Here is a 20,964-nt window from a genome sequence, read left to right as displayed (position 1 = left end):
AAAACCTAATTAGAAGTAAAATGGAAATACATTTATGGCTTTGGTCAACCCTTCCAATCAACACCACAAAACTCCATGCAAAATTAATTAGGAGACTGTCAAAGGAAAAGAAAGCCTTCCATTTATAGATCACTTTTCATGACCTCAGGGCATTCCAAAACACTTTACAGCCTATTAATTATTTTTGAAATGTAGTCACTGTTCTAGGAAAACGCCATGGCCAATTTGTGCACAGCAAGCTCCCATAACCAACAATGGAATAAATGACTAGAATAAAAGCACACTACTGTGGATGCTGGAAATCAGAAATCAACACAGTAAATGCTGGAAAAACTCATCAGGTCTGGCAGCATCTGTGGAGAAAGAAACAGGGCTAATGAGTCCAGTATGACTCATCTTCGGAACTGGAGAGAGGTAGTTCCACGATATCTTTGTCATTTAATCTCTCCTACCCTCCAGCCCTATTCCTGACCTTCTATTTTGCTTCACCTGCCCCACCCTGCTTTTGCAATAGCATAAAAGCCATCACATTTCCACCTCTCTCCAGTTCAAAGAAGAGTCATATTGGATTTGAAATGTTAACTGTGTTTCTCTTCACAGTTGCTGCCAGATCTGCTGAGTTTTTCCAGCATTTTTCATTTTTATTTTCTATTAAATAAACAATTAGATCATTTGTTTGTCAAATAGCTGTTCTTGTGTCTCTTATCAAAAAGAACATTAAAAAGTACTCTTATAATGCCCTTTTCATGTAGAACTTACATTCATACAGAACCCTTCAGGTACTCAAGACATCCAAAAAGAGGCTCAAAATCAATGGATTACTTTTGAAGTATAGACACACTGTCGTTACATTAGCAAGTTCAGCCACCAGTTTACACACAATAGACAAGACAAAACAACAGCTAGATAACAGACAATCACTTAAATAAACTTCCATGCAGTTTTGATGGCCATGATGGTTCAATATGCTGCAGCAATGATGCTCCAATGTATTGAGACTTGATGCTCCTTAAGCCTTCCTACTCCAATATACTGCGTGTTGGAAAACTATGCACAGCTTTACACCTGTAATTATCCACTTAGAAACCTCCCAATCCTACTCATGCAAGATGCAGGTTGCAAGAAAAGGCTAGTACTTCTTTATAGGGAGGGATGGGAAAGCTCAGGCAGAAATGAGCCTGCTTCTTTTAAGTACTTACAGAGTAAGGAAATGTGTGAAAGCTGAAAATCTGAAATAAAACCAAAAATGTTGGAAATGCACCATGGGCCTACTGATTCTAAAATATCCTGACAAAAGTTCGTCATCTAAAGCATTAACACACTCTTTTCTCTTAAGGTGCTATGTATCTACAGCATTTTTGGTTTTTACTTCAGTAGCAGAACATCAATGTGTGTGTGTGTGTGTGTGTGTGTGGGGGGGCGGGGGGGTCAGTGGGGGGCTGAAGCGCGGCATGTGGGGATGGAAAATAAGTAGATCTCACCAATCAAAGAAATGACAAAATGAGTCCATACTTTTTCTCATTTTGTCACACTTTGTGCATCATACAGTGTTTTGCTAATATATTGAAGTAAAAAGATGACAACCTACTTGTGCCACAGGATTTGCCTATTGTGGCAGTCATTTTGTCTGTTCACAAGGGTGAATCGTACAAGTTGCGTGTGGCACAACAGGAAATTACTTCCAACTGTGAAGCAAGATTTTGTTTTTTTTGTTTTATCATACTTGATTACTGTTTTGTATCGAGATTCTGTATGTTATACTTCTCACTGTTTAGAAAGCTTCTTGTTATTTAGGTTATGAAAGCTGACGTCCAGCTGAAAACAATAATGGGAGAGTTATGGTACCAGAGGGATTAGCTCCAATGAGTTATAGTAACTTAAAGCATTAAAAATAGATGCAGGAGTCTGTCACTGGCCTCTGATCTTCTACCTCAACTCCACCTTAATATGTTATACCCATATTCCTTAATTCCCTTGGTACCCAAAAATCTTTTAACTTATGTCTTGAATCATCAACAACTGAGCATCCACTGCCCTCTAGGGCAGAGAATTTGAAAGATTGAAAATCCTTTGAGTGAAGAAATTTCTCCCTTATCTCAGTTCTAAATGGCTGATTCCTTATTCTAAGACTATGAATCCCTGTTCTAGATTCAGTGCCTCTAGAAGCCTAGTCTTCACAATCGCTCCTCATAGGACAAATCCCTCATCTCAGGAACCAGTCTAGCGAACCTTTGTTCCATGCCCTCCAGGGCAAGTATGTCCTTCCTTAGGTAAGGATACCGTAAATACACACGGTACTCCAGGTGTGGTCTCACCACTGCCCTGTATAATGGCAATAAGACTTTTTTCTCTTATACTCTAATTTCTACATAGCAAAGGCTAACATAGGCCCAGAGTTTTGTCCCTGCGTCGGGTTCGTTGAGTCAGGTGATTTCCTGGCTTGTCGAACCTGGCCTTTAAAAATGTCTGCCTGCAGGCTGGATTTTTGGTCAGCAGTGGCAGGAGCAGGGGATTGGGGGGGCGGCGGTGGGGGGAGCAGGCTGAAACAGGAGCTGGGGCGGGTGACCCCAGAACGAATGAGCAGACTACTAGGTGCGGAGGCTGGCTGGGCACAAGACCTGCCGTTGTGCTCCAGCACTGCGTTTAAATAAGTAAAAATAACAATAAAACAAAAAATATTACTTCAGCCCTCACCCCTCAGCTCCCCTCAACCACCCTGCCACATTCCCTATGTCCCATCCAGGCCAACCTACACCAAAATCCCCACCCACCCTCATGGCACCAAAACCCTCTATGCCAACTTTGTGCCCCTCTACCAACCATAATCCCCATACCAACTTAGTGTCAACTCATGCCAACCCATGCACCCCATCTACCACCCTTTGCCCTGACCCCCTCCATGCCAACTCACCTAGTGCCCTTGGACAGTATCTTGATAGCTTTGACACTTTGAGGGGCTGAATGGCCTACCTCTGCTCCTATTTCTTATTTTATACTTCCTGGTTGGCTTTGACAGGTTTGATAGCTGGATAACTTCTTAACAGTTCCTTGACAGCTGGACAGCTCTTTGATAGCTTGACAGTTCTAATGATTTTATGCGTAAAAAGTGCATAACCATGTTCACATTCAACAATTCCAAAGGGTGCCTTACCTCTCCCAAAGGTGCCCCGGGACCCTATCCAAAGGGTACCTTACCTCTTACCTCACCTATCCAAATACATCCACCAAGTTCAAACCCTCCTTACTTGTTCTAATCCGCACACTCCTGTTCTTCCAAAATCCCACTACGTTGGAAGAAGCTGGTGATTTAAGTGGCCAGTTGCCTTTGTGAATTGTGCATGCTCAAACCCTGGCCGAACTCAAGACCTCCCCCCATGAAGATGGGAAACGCCAAGTTTGGGGGCAGGGCTCAGACACTTAGGCGATTTCCGGGATTTTCGCCACAACGGAGAGTCTCTCCATCATGGCAAAAATCTGGGCCATACAATTTGCCTTCCTGTTGTACCTGCATGTTAACTTTCTGTTATTCATGTACAAGGACACCCAGGTCTCTTTGAATGCAAACATTTTTCAGTCTCTCAGCATTCAAAACATATTCTGCTTTTTTATTTTTTGTAGCAAAATGGATTACTTCACCATATTGTATTTTATTTGCTATGTTCCTGCCCACTCACCCAACCCGTCTATATCCTCCTGCAGCTTCTTTGCATCATCCTCATTGCCCTCTTTCCCACCTGTGTTGTCAGCAAACTTGGATACATTACACTCAGTCCCCTCATCTAATAGCTGAGACCCAGGTACAATCCTTGTGGTAGCCTGCTAGTTACAACCTGTCAACCCAAAAATGTCTTTTTTGTTTCTACCTTATCTGTTCATGACTGACGCATACCAAAATATAAATATTTTACAATGTTTCATAGAATTATATCTTTAACATTTATTTTCATTATTTTTATTTAAGGGAATCTAAAAACTGTGTCATGATTTATAGAGGAATGGAAGATACAAAATTGGCTTTGCTAACTTTTTTTGCTGGTCTTATTTCTGCTCCTCTTCATTGTGTCTATATGCTCATGTTGTGCTGGAAGCTTTTACTGATAGCAGAATATCACACCATACAGCTCCCAGAATGGCAGCATTAACAGTGGTGCTACAAGGATGCATCATTCAAAGAATCCAGGCTAGGTACTACCCCAACATTTAAAAAAAAATAGTTCCAGGTGTAAGATCTTCCTGTGACTGTGTATATGTAATTTTTACATACACAGGTGGAATCTTGCATGCTGGTTGACAGGGTTATTCACTGGTTATATCACTCTAACCACTATTTCTGAGACAGGGTGGGAAAAGGAATTAAAATGCATCGGGCAGCAAATAGTTCAAAATAAAATGAGACCAGCAAAAAGTTATTCATTTTAATATAAAAATGCTTTTGTATGGAAAGAATTGTCAGATTTTTTTTTCAGAAGTTTGGTGATTGCAACCATTCCAACTCTCAGTCCATCCGTATGAATGGATATTAAATAAGCGGAGTGCAATATAATATGATGGCAGAACCATTTATCATCAAGATTACACTAAAACAATCTTGAGTCCTTTTTAGGTTCGTTCATCTCCTTGTAGACTTCTGCACCTCACCATCTTTCTCCCTTCCACTATGGAATTCTTATCAAGGCTAATCATGAAGGAAGATTGTGGTGAAAGTACAAATGTATTACTTGTTCCATTCATTAAGTAACCTGCGAAAAAAATCTGAGCATTTGTATTTAAGGGCTAAATACACAAATACCATCAAAGCTCTCAAATCTGCAGTATCCATTTTGCTTTGCTGATAGAAACTGAATAAAACTATGGAAATCACTCTACTTTCCATATTTATCTCTTTGCACAAAGTTCAGTCTTTAAAAAAATAAACAGTTGAGTTTTTACAGTTCCCATGGATTCTACTGTATTATAATGTTTGTGTCTTTTGTGGGTTGGGGGTGGGTGCAGTGGCTGGCGGGGTGGGGGTGGGTGCAGTGGCTGGCGGGGTGGGGGTGGGGTGAGGGGAGAGGTTGGGATAGGGAATGAGAATAAAAATAGGCACTTTATGAAGAGACTGCAGAAAGGAAAAATGATATTTCTTTGAATTTTCACCATGCCATCTACAAAATGGATACTGTCTTTTTCTGGAAATAGCTTGAATGATTAATAATTATTGATGCTTACTGCTATCACAGACACTCCAGCTGTGGTGTTGCTCGGTTTGGGGCCTGTGTTGAAGTGTTTCTGTAACTTTCCGGCCACCGATAGTTGATACTCATTCTCTGGTAACCCATCATCCTACAAGAGGAGAAAAAAGTAAAAGCAAGGGGAGTCAGTAAATGAAATTTTAAAAAATAAATAATCTTTGCACTAGTTTGAAAATTTCAACCAGGCATCATGCTGAAAATAGGAGTAGTGGGATTTGTACTTTTTCTTTGTGTTACCTAGGCAATGAATGTAGATCTGGGGAATTCAATACTTTCCTCTTTCAGGCATCCATTGTCAGCATCAAACATTCCCAGGCCAAGTATAGCACAGCTAGCTGCGGAGTGAAGTACCATACTACTCTGCCAAACAACATGCCTAAAACTAAACATTTAAGACCCTTTACAGGATGCGGGCATCACTGGCTAGGCCAGCATTTATTGCCCATCCCTAATTGCCCTTGAGAAGGTAATGATGAGCTGCCTTCTTGAACTGCTGCAACTCATGTGGTGTAGGTACACTCCCAGTGCTGTTAGGCAGGGAGTTCCAGGATTCTGATCCAGCGACAGTGAAGGAACTGTGATATATTTCCAACTTGGGATGGTGACTGGCTTGGAGGGAATTTCCAGGTGGTGGTGTTCCCATTTATCTGCTGCCCTTGTCCTTCTAGATGGTATCGGTCATGGGTTTGGAAGCTGCTGTCTAAGGAGGCTTGGTAAGTTGCTGCAGTGCATCTTGTAGATGGCACACACTGCTGCCACTGTGCGTCGGTGGTTGAAGGAATGAATGTTTGTGGATGGGGTGCCAATCAAGTGGGCTGCTTTGTCTTGGATGGCGTTAAGCTTCTTGAGTGTTGTTGGAGCTGCACTCATCTTGGCTTGTGCCTTGTGGACAGGCTTTCTGGAGTCAGGAGGTGAGTTATTCATCACCGGAGCCTCTGACCTGCTCTTATAGCCATAATACATATGTGGCTAGTCCAGTTCAGTTTCTGGTCAACGGTAACCCCTAGGTTGTTGATAGTGGGGGATTTGGCGATGGTAATGCTATTGAATGTCAAGGAACGATGGTTATCACCTGGCACTTGTGTGGTACAAATGTTACTTGCCACTTGTCAGCCCAAGCCTGGACATTGTCCAGCTCTTACTGCATTTGGACATGGACTTCGTCAGTGTCTGAAGAGCCGCGAATGGTGCTGAACATTGTGCAATCATCAGCGAACATCCCCACTTCTGACCTTATGGTGGAAGGAAGGTCATTGATGAAGCAGCTGAAGATGGTTGAGCCTTGGACACCATCCTGACAAATTCCTGCAGAGATGTCCTAGAACTGAGATGATTGACCTCCAACAATCACAACAATCTTCCTTTGTACTAGGTATGACTCCAACCAGCAGAGAGTTGCCCCTCCCCCTGCCCAATTCCCATTGGCTCCAGTTTTGCTAGGGCTCCTTGGTGCCACACTCAGTCAAATTCTGCCTTATTGTCACGGGCAGTCACTCTCACCTCACCTCTTGAGTTCAGCTCTCCTGACCATGTTTGAACCAAGGCTGTAGTGAGAAGCTGAGTGATCCTGACGGAACCCAAACAGGGTGTCAGTGAGCAGGTTATTGCTAAGCAAGTGCTGTGTGATAGCACTGTTGATGACCCCTTCTATCACTTTATTGATGTTCAAGAGTAGACTAATGGGGCGTTAATTGGTCGGTTTGGATTTGTCCTGCTTTTGGTGTACAGGCCATACCTGGGCAATTTTCCACATTGCCAGTGTGGTAGCTATACTGTGGTGGTGCTACCGAGCCACTCTTGGTAATGGACACTGAAGTCCCAGAGTACATTCTGCATCTTTGCCACCCTCAGTGCTTCCTCAAAATGGTGTTCAACATGGAGAACTACTGAGGGAGTGCAGCGGGGGGTGGGGGCACAGTACATGGAGCTTTCCTTGCCCATGTTTGACCTGATGCCATGAGACTTCATGGGGGCTGGAGTCAATGTTGAGAGCTCCCAGGGCAACTCCTTCCCCACTTTATAACGGTGGTGAGTATGACTATGAGCCTTATTAGTCTGTGAGACAGCTCTCCTAATTTTGGCACAAGCCCCCAGGTGTTAGTAAGGGGGACCTTGCGGGTTTGACTTTGTTGGGTGGCAGTGAAGTGATGGAAGGGCTCGTCAACAGTGCTACCACGTGGCACTTGCGGCTCTTGCTTAGTGATAACTTTTTAGGAGTCACATGTCGACCAGACCAGGTCAGTCTGCAGATTTCCCTAAAGGACATTAGTGAACCAGGTGGGTTTTGACGACAATCTACAATGGTTTCATGGTCATCAGCGTGAGACAACTAATTCCAGATTTTTACTGAATTCAAATTCCGCCTTCTGCCGTGGTGGGGTTCGAGCCTGAATCCCCAGAGCATTCCCCTGGGTCTCTGGATTACCGGTCCAGTGACAATTACCACTATACCCACTGCCTCCCCTTGCTAAAATAGGGGCATTCTTTCTTGTGAAGGGGGAAAATTTCCTTTTTTTTCCAACCAGAACTTCAGTTGAGATAGGACTGCCCAAATTAATACTAACCCTCGAAATACAAGATTAGCCTTTGGTTTCATCCAATTGGACTGGATTCACATCCAGCTCCCTGAAGTAAAAGAGAACTTCGACACATTCCATTACCTCAAAGATTATAATTTTTAAGATTCCAGCTCATAGCATAACTATTTAATTTGTTGCTTTTAAATGATACATATGTTCTTATTTGTTTTTCCTGCAATAATTATAATGGTTTCTCTAGCTGGAGGGTTCATGCCTTCCATCAGCATTATGATATTGACTTGGAAAAAGTCATTGTTTCTTCTTGGAGCCAGATTTGATATGAAATTTCATAATAAAAAAAAATAAAAATAGTGTTATTTTCTTGGATTCAGGTGATATTTCCCCATTATTTTTCAAGGATTGAGGACTGGATATTCCACTAGGTCGCGCTGGTATTCCAAAATCAGCCAAACAAGCACAAATGATTTAGGAATTCCAAACATAAATTACATCCAGTGCAAATTGACTTCCGGGATCTTTTGTGCTAATCTAATAATTATCCTGCTGTGCCCCCAAATTGAATTAATCACTGTGGCACATTTCCATTAATTGTACCCAATTGTGGGCCTTAAAAGAGGCTGTTTTTTTTTTCTCCCTTTTTCTTAGGTGCAACTTCAAAACAAAATTACATTGTAAAATGATGTCCAGTTGCACTGATGTTTTGGGTGATTTTATGTTTAGTGACAAGCAAATGAATTTGAACAAAAACTTGGACAAAATTCACTTCACAAAACTAACTTAATTTGTGCCCGAATTGCCTATTGCACCCAAAGCGGAAACTCTTGACCTTATTCTGTAGGATCCACGAGAGTTTAAAGCAGACTAGCCCTATCAAGCCTTCTTGCAAAAATCTGGGAACTGGTGCCAGTATTGGGAGCAATGTCCCACAGACTGGTCAAGCAACAGCTGACATGGTCATACTCATACCTTCCAGCCAAGCCCCATCACCATCACTGAGTATTTCCTGCCTCACTAGCAGGACAAACCCAGAGGTGGTATGACCACGGTATACAGTCAGGAAGAAGTGGCTCTGGGAGTCCTTAACATTGATTCCAGACTCCATGTAGTCTCATGGCATCAGGTCAAACATGGGCAAGGAAACCTCCTGCTGATTACCACTATCACCTTCCCTCAGCTAATGAATCGGTACTCCTCTATACTTGCGAGAGGCAAGGTGGAAAACACTCCTTTGCCTGGGGACTCATGTCTAGCACAAAGGAAGATGGTTGTGGTTGGTAGAGGCCCAGGACATTGCAGCAGGGTTTCTTCAGTGTAGTGTCCTCGGCCTAACCATCTTGAGCAGCTTCATCAATGACCTTTCTTCCAACATGAGGTCAGGTATGGACATGTTCATGACCATTCACAACTCCTCAGATACTAAGCAGTTCATGCCCATATGCAGCAGGACTTAAACAACATTGACATTTGGGCTGATAAGTGATAAGTAACATTCACATCACACAATGACCATCTTCAACAAGAGAGAGCTTAACCACTTCCCCATGACCATCAATAGCATTAGTATCATCAAATCCCCCAACATCAATATCTGGCACGTGGTGGGTATCATTGACCAGAAACTTAACTGCACCAGCTACATAAATACTGTGACTACAAGACCAGGTCAAAGGCTATGAATTTTGTAGCAAGTAATTCACTTCCTGACTCCCCAAAGCCTGTCCACCATCCACAAGGCACAAGTCAGGAGTGTGATGGAATAGCCCCCACTTGCCTTGATGAGCGCAACTCTAACTACACTCAAGAAGCTCAACACCATCTAGGATAAAGCAGCCCATTTGCTTGGCAAGTCATTCACCATCTTAAACATATTGAACAGTGCAGCAGTGTGCACCATACACAAGATGCATTATAGTAGCTCACCAAGGTTTCTTTCCAGTGCAGCTCCCAAACCCATGGCCTCTACCACCTAGAAAGGCAAGGGCAGCAAGGGCATGGGAACACCACCACCTGTAAGTTCCCCACCAAGTCATAAGCCATCCTGACTCGGAACTATATTGCCATTCCTTCATCAGCATTGGGTCAAAAATCTGAAACTCTCCACCTAACAGTACTGCGAGACTAAATACATCACGTGAACTACAGAAGTTCAAGAAGATGGCTCACAACCACTTACTCAAAGTACAATTAGGGTTGGGAAATAAATGGTGACCTTGCCAGCAACAGTCACATCCCATGAATGAAGGAATGAATGAAAAACCCCAATTAAAGAGATGCCATGTAAAACATTAGCATTGATTAACATACAATAAAATTAGAAAAATCAACATAATGAATTATCGGCAACAACTTGCATTTATAAAGGTTATGATAATACTTGTGAAAAGGAAAAATAAAAGTAAAGATGTGCATTTATATAGTGCCTTTCATGGCCGCCTGACATCTCTAAGTATTTTACAGCCTATGAATTATTTTTGAAGTGTAGTTACTGTTATAATGTAAGAAATGTAGCAGCTGATTTGTGCGCAGCAAACTCCCACAAACAGGAATGTGATAAGGACTAGATAATCTGTTTTGTGTTCTGTTAATTGAGGAATAAATATTGACCAGGACACCAAGTATATCTCATATCTCCCCTGCTCTTCTTTGAAATAGTGCCATAGGAACTTTTAAATCCACCCCAACCAGCAGATGATGCCTCATCTGAAAGATGGCACCTCATCTGAAAGATGGCATCTCCAATAGCACAGCCCTCACCAAAGCACTGGAGCGTCAGAAAAGATTCTTATGCTCAAGCCCTGGAGTGGGATTTGAACTTGGAACTTTGTGGCTCCAAGGCAAGAGTGCTACCAACTGAGCTACAGCTGACACACTAAAATGCAATTTAAATACTCTGTGAATAATCTACAGTGGGAAACGGAACACATTCGGGTTTCAGTAATATCAGAATATTTGCAAAGTTTTTAAAAGGTTCTTCATAAATAAAAAGGGACAATATTTACAAAATGATCTTGCCAGACTATTAACTTCAAGTTGACAGATTTTAGCTCGGTCATAGCTGTTTGTTTTCTGTTTCCTGGGGCATGGGAATGGTTGTTAACAATTCATAAGCAGCTGGTCTGCACAGTCTGGTTTTACATGGAATTGCTAGTCTCCTAAAATCTTGTGTGTTATTTTAAAGTATAACTTTTCTTCAAAAAATTGGAAATATAAAAGAAACCAAGCAAGCCAATTAGACAAAAATGTAACTGATTTTTTTTTTAAAATTTGGCACTGTTGAAATAATCAGGCTCAATGTGTCTCTATTGCCAAAATCCTTTCAATTAAAAATATATGATTGCTCTAAAATACTGCATATGTAAAACTGATTTAAAGCAAAATAGGATACCCGTTATCCTACCAGGATATTGTTTTTAATATGGACATTAAACAAACTGCAATTACACATTTCTGTCCACCATTGCATGTTTTGCCTGAAAGGCAATTTTCCATAATGTGTTTTAATTGGAATTTATTTTGATAAAAGACCCACAATATTAACATACATATTTACAGCGGTGCGAATGAAAGTGTATTCAGATTAGCAAAAGCAAGGTAATGCCAGAATTGTGTAAAGCAGTGTTTGAATCAATATAAATGCATGCTTTCCCTAACTTTTTCACTGTTTACGTACCTTCTCTTGACTTCACATCTGCAGCATTTCTGTGGGACAATGCTTAACACAATAGCCTTGCCATACATTTATCACCTCAGTTGAACTGAAGAAATGTGCTCAACCAACTATAGAGATAAAAGAATAGTACAAACCCGTGCAAAGCCTAACACTGAAATGAACCATTCTGCCAAAGCCTTCAGTAATGTGTCCCAGAAGTCTGTAGTAGCACACTCATCAAACAAAACTTACATTCACCCAGGGGTGGTCCAACAACTGTTGCGCAGAATATCGCTGCTCTATATCAACCTGAAGCATCATGGTGATAAGCTCCTATAAAATAAAAGGGCAGAAGGATTGCTATTTGAGTGTAATGGTAGAGTTGAAGGATAATTATTCACCTAGACCTAAAAGGGAGACATCTAGCAAGCAATTATTTACTATTCAAGCATAACACTAATATGTGGGGTTTGGATTATTGTAATTAGACATAATAAATTCCAAAAAGAGTGTTATTTTTATTTGACAGGCCAATGGCATAACCTGGGCTCTACTGACCACACCATTTACTATTGCTTTGGGCATACTATGTTAATAGCCAGAACTAATCGTCAACTGTTTCTAATTTCTCAGTTGCACAGGTAAGCATGTTCAATAATCTGTTTACTAATATAAAGAAACTTCTTTTTACTAGATATATAACTTAACATGTAAGACGTCTCACGGTCCTCAACATGTCTCCTTCTCATCCATGTTCAGATTAAAAACCTCTAGGGTTTTAAATGGCACAGCATATGGCAGACTTTAAAAAAATATTATTATGTAAACTGCATTGAAAAAGGCATGAAATTCTATAAGCTCTCTCATATAAATCCAACTATGACTTCTATCACTGAATTTATGCATTGAATCTTTGCTTCAATCTTAAATTTTACTTAAGATTACTTAAATCTTTTGATTATTTTAATGTCTCTAATGCCCACAATTAATGTCTTTGATTACAGTGAAATTTTAAGAATGCACCTGCAGAATTGTTACTGTTGCCAATTTTCTCCAGTGATTCTGGAAGATTCACTAGAATAGTGCAATCATTCTGTAGATGATTAAAGATCATGGCTAAAAATCTAAGCTATTCTGCATGCGTGTGACTGGGTTGTGCTGCACTGAACTGTGTTTAGCTTAAGGGCTAAGATGCTGTAGCTAACTTATGCTTAGCTTGAATATGCTTAGTTCTTTAAAGTGCAAAAACATTAAATCAATAGTCATTTTTCCTTTTGCCATATGTATCGAATTTTAGAAATGAGCAATTTATGATAGAAAATTGAGCTTTGTAAATAACCTGGCTTGTAAAGTAATTCTACTTTGTAGGTCTAATCATCAATCTGCAGAGTAGCAAAGCACATTTATCTGAGATCAGATTCAAAGTTGGTGGGAACATACTATTGTGCTCTATGAACTTAAACAACTGAGGCCAGCTTTCCCTCCAGGTTATGCCACCATCTTAAGATGCTTTTTTCCTGTCAGGTAAAAAAATCATGCCACCATGAGCACATATATCATTTATACCTTAGAACTTAATTTTTCTAATTTTAATTTTAATTTTAATTGATGTAACAATCAATGTCCTACATCAATAAGTTATTACTCTGTGTGATTTTAAGCTAATTGAAATGTTTGTCCATCTGGTTCTCTTCACTACTTATAATTATGATACAATATATTTTGCCAAGTCAATGAAAAATTCTCTTATTCTGTTGGCTAAGAATAAAATATTGTTCAAAATGCACTCATCCCAACTAGCCAAATTTGATACAATTACCAACATCAATACATTATACTAATTATACCTACAGCCATCCTAGTGCAGTTACATCCTGTCCTTCATTACATATAAACATTTCAGACATCAATATTAAATTGAGTCGGGCCAAAGGGAAGTCTAGAATTTGTACCCAGGTAAATGAGCTCAATTAAATTAATTATTGATTTATGACCCCATCAGTGTCATCTCTGGGATCAGTAATCATCCATGATAGCATGGAAACAGCCATATTATCCACATACTCTCCTTATTCTTTGCACTCACTTAAATCAATGATGTTTACACTGAGTTCTTTCATCCATTATTAAAGGATTGCAGTATATTTAGTAAAGCACTGTGCAAAAAGCAATGCAATATTCATCTACAATAACAGTATTTTTCAAATGCAATAATTGGTTGGGGAGCATACTTGTACTGTAGGTTGTTGTGGTATGAAAGTCTCATTTCACAGTTTTCAAAACAAATCATATATTCCAGTTTTATATATCAAAGACCACAATACCACCTCTGTTTGCCCAGTGCAAAGGGAAGCCACATTTACATTGTCAGCTTGCAGCATTGTGAAGATGAGAAGATCAGTGCTCTGTGCAAATATATTCAAATACTCATCTGGAGCACTGCTCCCTGGAGTACAATTGCTAGTGATACAAGGACAGCCCAGTAAAGATTTGCCAACTGATTGTTCCCTTCTGCATCCATGCAGAGGATTCTAGCTTCTGCTTGGTGCAGCAGATTGGTTGAGAATATAACTCAACTGAGTGGCAGATTTACTCTATATCTTATCACTCAGCAGCATTGTGCATTGGTGTCCAAATATGAGGCATTCATTCATCACCCAGTTTCAGAGTGTAGTGGAAAGAAAGGCAATTAGCCTGTGTAAGTCAGTGCCTTCAAGGAATGTATTATACAAGAGAATATGGAATAAGAAAACTCCTTTCAAATGATCAAATTTGTTCCTTGCATAAACTTCACACAATTTACCAGGTTATGCACCATGCCATTAGTAATTAATCTTTTCTTGCAGTAAATAACCAAACCTCTATGAAGATTATAATCCAATTCTACCTGAGCCTCCAAAGGTCAACACAGGAATATTGGGCTGGATTTTACAGGGCCCTCTCAGCTAAAAGGCCCATCCACCATACTGATGGCTGCCCCGCAGCAGTTTCACACTGGGATCAACATCAATTGCTTTAAGGTGAGACATCCACTCCTATCTTAGGAGGAAGTCCCGCCTAGAGCTGCCAGCCAATGGGATAGCCACTGCTCAGACTTTAGGCAACTCTGATGAAGAGAAGCCTGGACTCAAGAGGTGAGTCCGGGGTATCGCCAGGGCCAGGCTGGCAAGCCCTGGCGAGAGGGGTGAGGGTTTAGGCGGGGGGTAGTTTGAGCGGCCAGAGGGGAGGGTAAAGTGGGAAGTATGACAGTGAGGAGGGATTTCCTCCGATGGGCAGACGGGACCCACAAAGGTGGTTTCCCCAATTGCCCAACACCAATCCACACACCTAAAGCTGCTGAAGCTTCCTGCATGGCGTAGGTCTCCCCACCCATTGCGAGTAAAATACCAGTGGGGGTGTTTCTCACGTGTCGGTGCAGACTTGATGGGCCGAAGGGCCTCTTCAGCACTGTGATTCTGTGATGAGAAGAGGCCTCAATGGGCTCAAAGGCAAGCGGGTTGCCCAATGCCTCCCTTGCCCCTGAAAAATTTCACAGGTCAGGAGCGGGTGGATAGGTGGTGAGAAGGCCACCTGCTACATTTTACGAGCCCACGTCCAAACCCCCCACTGCCTTCAAACCCAATGGTGGGGGAGGGTAAAATCCAGCCAATGGAACAGAAATAGGCTCCTCAGTCCCTTGAGCCTGTTCTCCCATTTAATTAGTTAATGGATGATCTGCATCTTCACTCCATTTACCTGCCTTGGATTCTGTAACTCTTTATACCCTGCCTTAGCCTCTCCGTTTTGAAATATTCAGTTGACTTAGCCTCAACAACATTTTGGGGAGGGAATTGCAGATTTCCACTACCCTTTGTGTGAAGAAGTGCTTTCTGACATCACTCTTGAACAACCTAACTCTAATTTTAAGGAATGCCCCCTTTGCTGGATTGTCTCGCCAGAGATGTTCATTTCCCCTTATCTACCAATTCAAGCCCTTTAATCACCTTAAAACACATCAATTAGACCACCCCGTAATCCTCTATATTCAAGGGAATACTAGTCTTGTCTATGCAATATGTCCTCATAATTTAACTCTTTCAGCTCTGGTCAAATAACAAACTTCAAGGCAGGAACATTAATTCTCTCCTCATGTTAAAATGATTTATAAAGTCAATTTGATAAGGCTCCATTCAGGTCAAACTAAAACATAGCTTTGCACTTGGATGAAATTGGTGTAAAAGCTGAGTGCTGTGAGACTGCTTACGAGAGGTGATCCCATTGCACCTTCCAACTTCACTAAACTTGGGAGTCAGGTTCTGATCTGACACCGTGTACAGTATCCTTCACATTCACACATGTCAAACTGCAAGCGTGGTAGTGTAACTGCATTGTAAGAAAGACTAAGGGGGCTAAATTCGATAGCCCACAAAAATGGGCACAGGGATCATGATGCACAATTAGCCCACACTCGTTGACTACCATGGAGGTAGCCCGCAAACTTTGTGCTGGCAGCTATTTTAAATGATTTCAGTGTGCAGACAGCACTAACTGTGTTGTTGAATTGCTGAACACCTAAGCAGGACCTAATATTCTGAGTGTCTAGCACCAGTGGAAATTAGCCTACACTGATTAAAGAAAGCCTGCACCTCCTAAAGGGGATGTGCATTGTGGTTGGAGCAGATGCTGGTAGTTTTGCAGGAAGAATCTCTGATCTAGAAAGCACTGAGTAATGGCACAATATAGAAGAGAGCAGGCTCCTTGCACCACGCCTCACCTACCAACAATCTCCATCAATCAGGACTCATACCTGACATTAATATGCTCCACCATATTCTTTCATACTTAGCAACGCTGACATTAATATGCTCCACCATGCTCTCATGTACTTAGCACTGCTACAAGCGTCACACCCACATCTCTCAGTGTCAGCTATTCAACCATGACAGCCACACCCAAACAGAATGCATGAAACCTACTGACACACTTCCCTCTCTCTTATAGTACAAGGTAGCATACAACAAGGGGCAGTAGGGGCTAACCAGAGAGAAACAGGTGTGCCTTCATGTCCTAAGCCCCATGGTGGAGAATGGTGTTGACTATTATTGTGACGCTGGTTTCTGAGGCCGTGGCTAAGGGAGGGACTGAACCATCAAAGATGACAGTGTCCTCATACCTAAACCTCCTCGCATCTCACCTCTCCCTCATCCCTCACATACTTCTGATTTTACAAGCTACAGATGGTATAAGCATGTATTTCCAACTTTTGTCCTCTTGCCACACCACAGCCTTACCCTTGTGCCTTTTTCCTTTAAATGCCCAAAAAGTGCAACCTGGACAGACAGTGGGCAAACAAGAAGAAAGATTGATGGTGAAGATGGTGTATGTGATTTTACACTCATGGTCACCATCTCAGATACTGACACTGTGCTTAATTAAGAGGACAACATTGAGGGGGGATCTGCATGTGGTGAGACACTGGGCACAAGTGTGCTGCAGGAGGACAGGGCAAAGATTGCGCAGATGTTTGCTCCCAAACAACTTCAGCTGCAGAAAATTTAGCTGAGCACTTCAATGGAGCCACTTACAGAAGAACACAGATGAATATGCACAACATGTTTTGGAAAGCCTGCCAGAAAAACTGTAATCAATGTCAGGAGGAGTCCAAGACCAACTTCGCACAAGGATTTGTGCAATGTTTGGAGCCCATTCTTTCCAGCATGGAAGTGGTGTCCAACTCCATCAACGCACTTGTGTACCCAACCATAATGCGGCATGTAATGGCCAATGTCTCAGTTTCAATTGCAGCTCAAAGAAGCTTCCACCAGAAGTCTGAATACTACAGTAAAAGCTCAAACTGAAGTCATGCAAGGTCAGCTTGCTGCCATCATGGCTGCGGCTTACAGTGAGGGGTTTGTAGGGCGTCACAGTAGGTCCAGCAGTCTATTCTCCAGCAGATTACTAGGATTACTTCAGACTCATTTTAGGTAGTGCCAGTGATTCCATGGAGCATGAACCTGCTATCCTTTCTAAGAATAACAATATTCATCCTCCCATCCCTCCCACTCCGCCAGTGCCCTTGCTGCAGCCTGTCAGCCATCTTGCTCAGACTTCTGCCTCCCAAGCCAAGATGGTCCAGTTCAAAGTTGAGTCTTTCAGCCCCTGAGCTGCTTGTGGCTGTCATCTGCAGCCTCCTGAATTGAAAATCAACAGCTTTCCACCAGTCATACTGCAGCCACTTGAGTAGCACTGTGTAGGAGCAAGAGGGCAAGCAAAGGCACAAGGAAGACTGGCATTAAGGAAAAGCACCAGTGCAATTACAATTATATACAATGTAGAAGGATTTCATTTATAAATTTGGTATGTAATCTTTATTTTGTGGTGGTTTTAATTTTGCCATGTGGCCAAGCGGATACTGTGGTCAGTAACAGAGGGCAGAATTTTCTGCCTTCCGGGCGGATGGGCACAACCCAATCTCCGGCAGGCGGGGAGCTGATCCCCGCCGGAGAAGCGGGCCCCACCGCCATTTTACATTAGCCCGCCCAGCGTGACGTCCGGCGGGAAGCGCTATGCGCTCCCTGTGCGGGCGGGGGGGATTCCCCAAAAGCGAGAGTGTGCTCTTTCACGCATGCGCACAAAAGAGCGCCCATCTCCCTGAGGCTAAGTGCTGCCTCAGGAAGATCGCTGGCAGTTCTAAAAACATTAAAAATAGAAAAAAAAAAATCCTTAACATGTGACAATGTCATGAGATGGGACATGTTCATAATCTACACTAAAACTTTATTAAACTTTTTAAATCCCTACATGAAACCTTATCCCGCTGGTGGATGAGGTTTCATGTTTTTTCTATTCCCCGCCAGGGCTCCTGGCCTGCCCACCAACCTTAAGGTTGGATGGGCAGGTCCTTTAATTGTTTTAATGATCCTGTCAATGGCCTCAATTGGCCATTGACAGGTTGGCGGGCCTGCAGCTGATTTTGCTGTGCCCCCGCCTTCCTGAAAATTTAAATGGGGCGGGATGACATCAGGGGCTCCCCCCAACATCATCCCGCGTCATTTTGCGCGTCGGTGACCGGGCCCCACCCCCTGCTCGCTGATGGCAAAATTCAGCCCAGAGGGAAGGCAAGATGTGGGACTGTTGGTGAATGAGCAATTGGGATAATGCACTTGGATGAGTTCCTCATGAACAGCCCAGCCAGAAATGGGTTGTCCAGGTTGCTTCCTCTCTTCCTCTTCACAGTCCTATGCCTCAGTTGCTTGCCGTATACCTGGTGGCAAGGGCTATTTCCACATGCTCTGCCAAATATTCTTGGGCTCCTCCAGGGCAATACAGCCTGCAGAAGCATTGCTGCAGCACACCAGTGGTCTGCTTTATCACATTTCATGTGGCAGCATGACTTTCATTGTATGAGTGCTTCACACAACAACAAACAACAGGCTCTACCAATCCCAATTATGCACCAAAAAACATTGGGGTTGCATGCAAGTCCTTAACCTCAACTGGTTTTCTTGCTAATATTAGCAGATACTCACTTTTGCAGAGTCAGAAATATTGTCCCAATATGGTGATGGAAATTCCTGATGCCCCATCAGTATCTGGTCAAACAGGACATCCTGGTCATTGCTGTGCCTGTAAATATCATCTCTCATTGTAATTACTGACACTTTTTCATAATCTGTGAAATATTTTAACAATTTATTTAATAAAATAGATAAAAGTACATTTGTAACCACAAATGGAATGCTCACTTGTGTCAAAATTAAACTTCCAAATTAGCAATTCAAAGAATTGATGGGTAATCTCCTCAGTGACGCTTTTTTTGTTGGTTCTACTAAAAATACACCTATACTTTGCACACACTGCATCATTGTCCCTATTAGGAGCAATCCAATCCTCAGCTATTGAATGAACCTATTTTCTGTTTTTTTTCTCGTCCTCACATAAACTGAAATGTTTCTACATGTTAAGATAGCACAGCACAAGGCAAGCTACTGTATCCAAGATACTGAAATCAGAATGATGGCATTTTCAAAGTAAAGTGTTTAATATTATTCATCTAAATATTGTTACAAGCGTTGTTGTTGCCATGGTAAAGGTAACATTTCTGAATTACGACTAGGATAAGCTACAACATTATAATGGTCCTCAAGTATAGAAAGACTTAAAGCATTTTAAGGGCAAAGGAAAATAGACCTCATGTGAAAGGGAGAAAAACTCAGAAGGGATGAAGAGGTAGGTAGCTAAAAACACAGTTGGGGAAAGAAAAGTTTTTCCAGAGGCTTTTGAGAGGAGGAGGAGAGGTGCTAGGGCATGTATGTAGGAAGGGCTTTCCAAAGGATAGGAGCAGGTGGTTATAATGGTGTCTACTGATAGTAGAGTGAATGGCAAATGGGCATCTGCGAGCTGAGGGTGTTCAAGGAGATATGCTGGGAGACAACTGAATAGAATGTGTCAAGGCCAGGTCAGACTTGAAGATGTAGACAAAAATCTTGAAATCAATTTGTTTGTGCAAGAGGAGCTACTAGAGTTTGGGAAATATAGGGGTGAGAGAGCAGAAGGTATGTTGTGGGTAAGGACATGGCTAAAGCACTTTGAAGCTTGCAGAGGACAGGGATAGATAAAGCTCAAAGAGGCTGTTAGAGAAAATGAGCTGCAACGTGATTTTGGCAACAATGCAGGAAAGGCAACGGTAGTGGCTTTAATGTTTCATTGGTGCTATTTTTAGTAGCCTGTTATAAATAAAAGGAAACATAGATCAATGCAACTCATTTCAAACTGGAATCTACTTTAGTTTTCAAACATGGCAGGGATGGTTCAGTAAAGTAATTAGAAAAGTATGCTTTTTGAGGCTATTGAAGGTATGAGTTATACTGAGATAGGGAGAGATCTATTTAAATATTTCCAATTATATTTTGGATGAATTCTGAGTCAGTTATCTTCCAAGAAATTGCAACTTCAGGGCTTAAGTATTGTAACATAAAGGGAACGAATCTGGATTTGAATATTTAGCTTTGAAAATGACTGCTTTTATCTCTGTACATAACAGCCTCTGGCTCTTTGGTGCAGTCATGAAACAGGACACAAAGGTATTCAAGCAGTCACTCTTCTTCATTGAATCACTTCCTTAATTCATAGCATATTTTGCTGACAGGATTTCAATGTGTTTCTACTAGAGAAAAGAGAGCCTTCAATAATTATTTGGTTCTCAGTCTCATGCCTAAAAAGAGCCAAGTAAAATTTGTAAGATTAATCTTAATTTTTAAACATAAGGTTCAAAATTACACAAAAGCCATTTTATTCAGAAGGAATAGATTGATCTAGATGCCACTGCTGCCTTGGTACATTAGAGCAGGTGATGCAATAGTCATACAAACCATGAAAACTCTTAGGTTTGATACCTGATTTGTGATGAGTTAGCTGATCTCAGCTGGACTGGTAGTGGGTTCTGCCATTGAACTCAATGATCCTATGCTTAAAAAAGGAAGAGTTATGCAGGGAGATTTCCAGTAACCCTTACTGAAAAATGTGCATGTCAGGTTAGAGCTTGATGAGGTTAAAATGCGAGGAC

At 41.7% G+C, this 20,964-nt stretch overlaps 1 protein-coding gene across 3 annotated transcripts in view; it reads right to left on the bottom strand.

Moving 5' to 3' along the window:
• dclk1a (doublecortin-like kinase 1a) overlaps window positions 1-20,964 on the bottom strand; it is a 317,723-nt gene that overhangs the window by 31,541 nt on the left and 265,218 nt on the right. For all 3 annotated transcript variants that reach the window (XM_078545311.1, XM_078545312.1, XM_078545313.1), the window contains 3 exons: window positions 18,929-19,025; window positions 11,673-11,753; window positions 5,209-5,322 (listed from right to left, as the gene is read on the bottom strand). In XM_078545311.1, the coding sequence (XP_078401437.1) occupies window positions 5,209-5,322; window positions 11,673-11,753; window positions 18,929-19,025 (292 nt within the window). The remainder of the gene's footprint in view (window positions 1-5,208; window positions 5,323-11,672; window positions 11,754-18,928; window positions 19,026-20,964) is intronic.

Source organism: Cetorhinus maximus, chromosome 7 (assembly GCF_964194155.1).
Source record: "Cetorhinus maximus chromosome 7, sCetMax3.hap1.1, whole genome shotgun sequence".
Taxonomy (NCBI): Eukaryota; Metazoa; Chordata; class Chondrichthyes; order Lamniformes; family Cetorhinidae; genus Cetorhinus; species Cetorhinus maximus.
The sequence above is the reverse complement of the archived record's forward strand: the minus strand, read 5'-3'. Positions and strand labels throughout refer to the sequence as shown.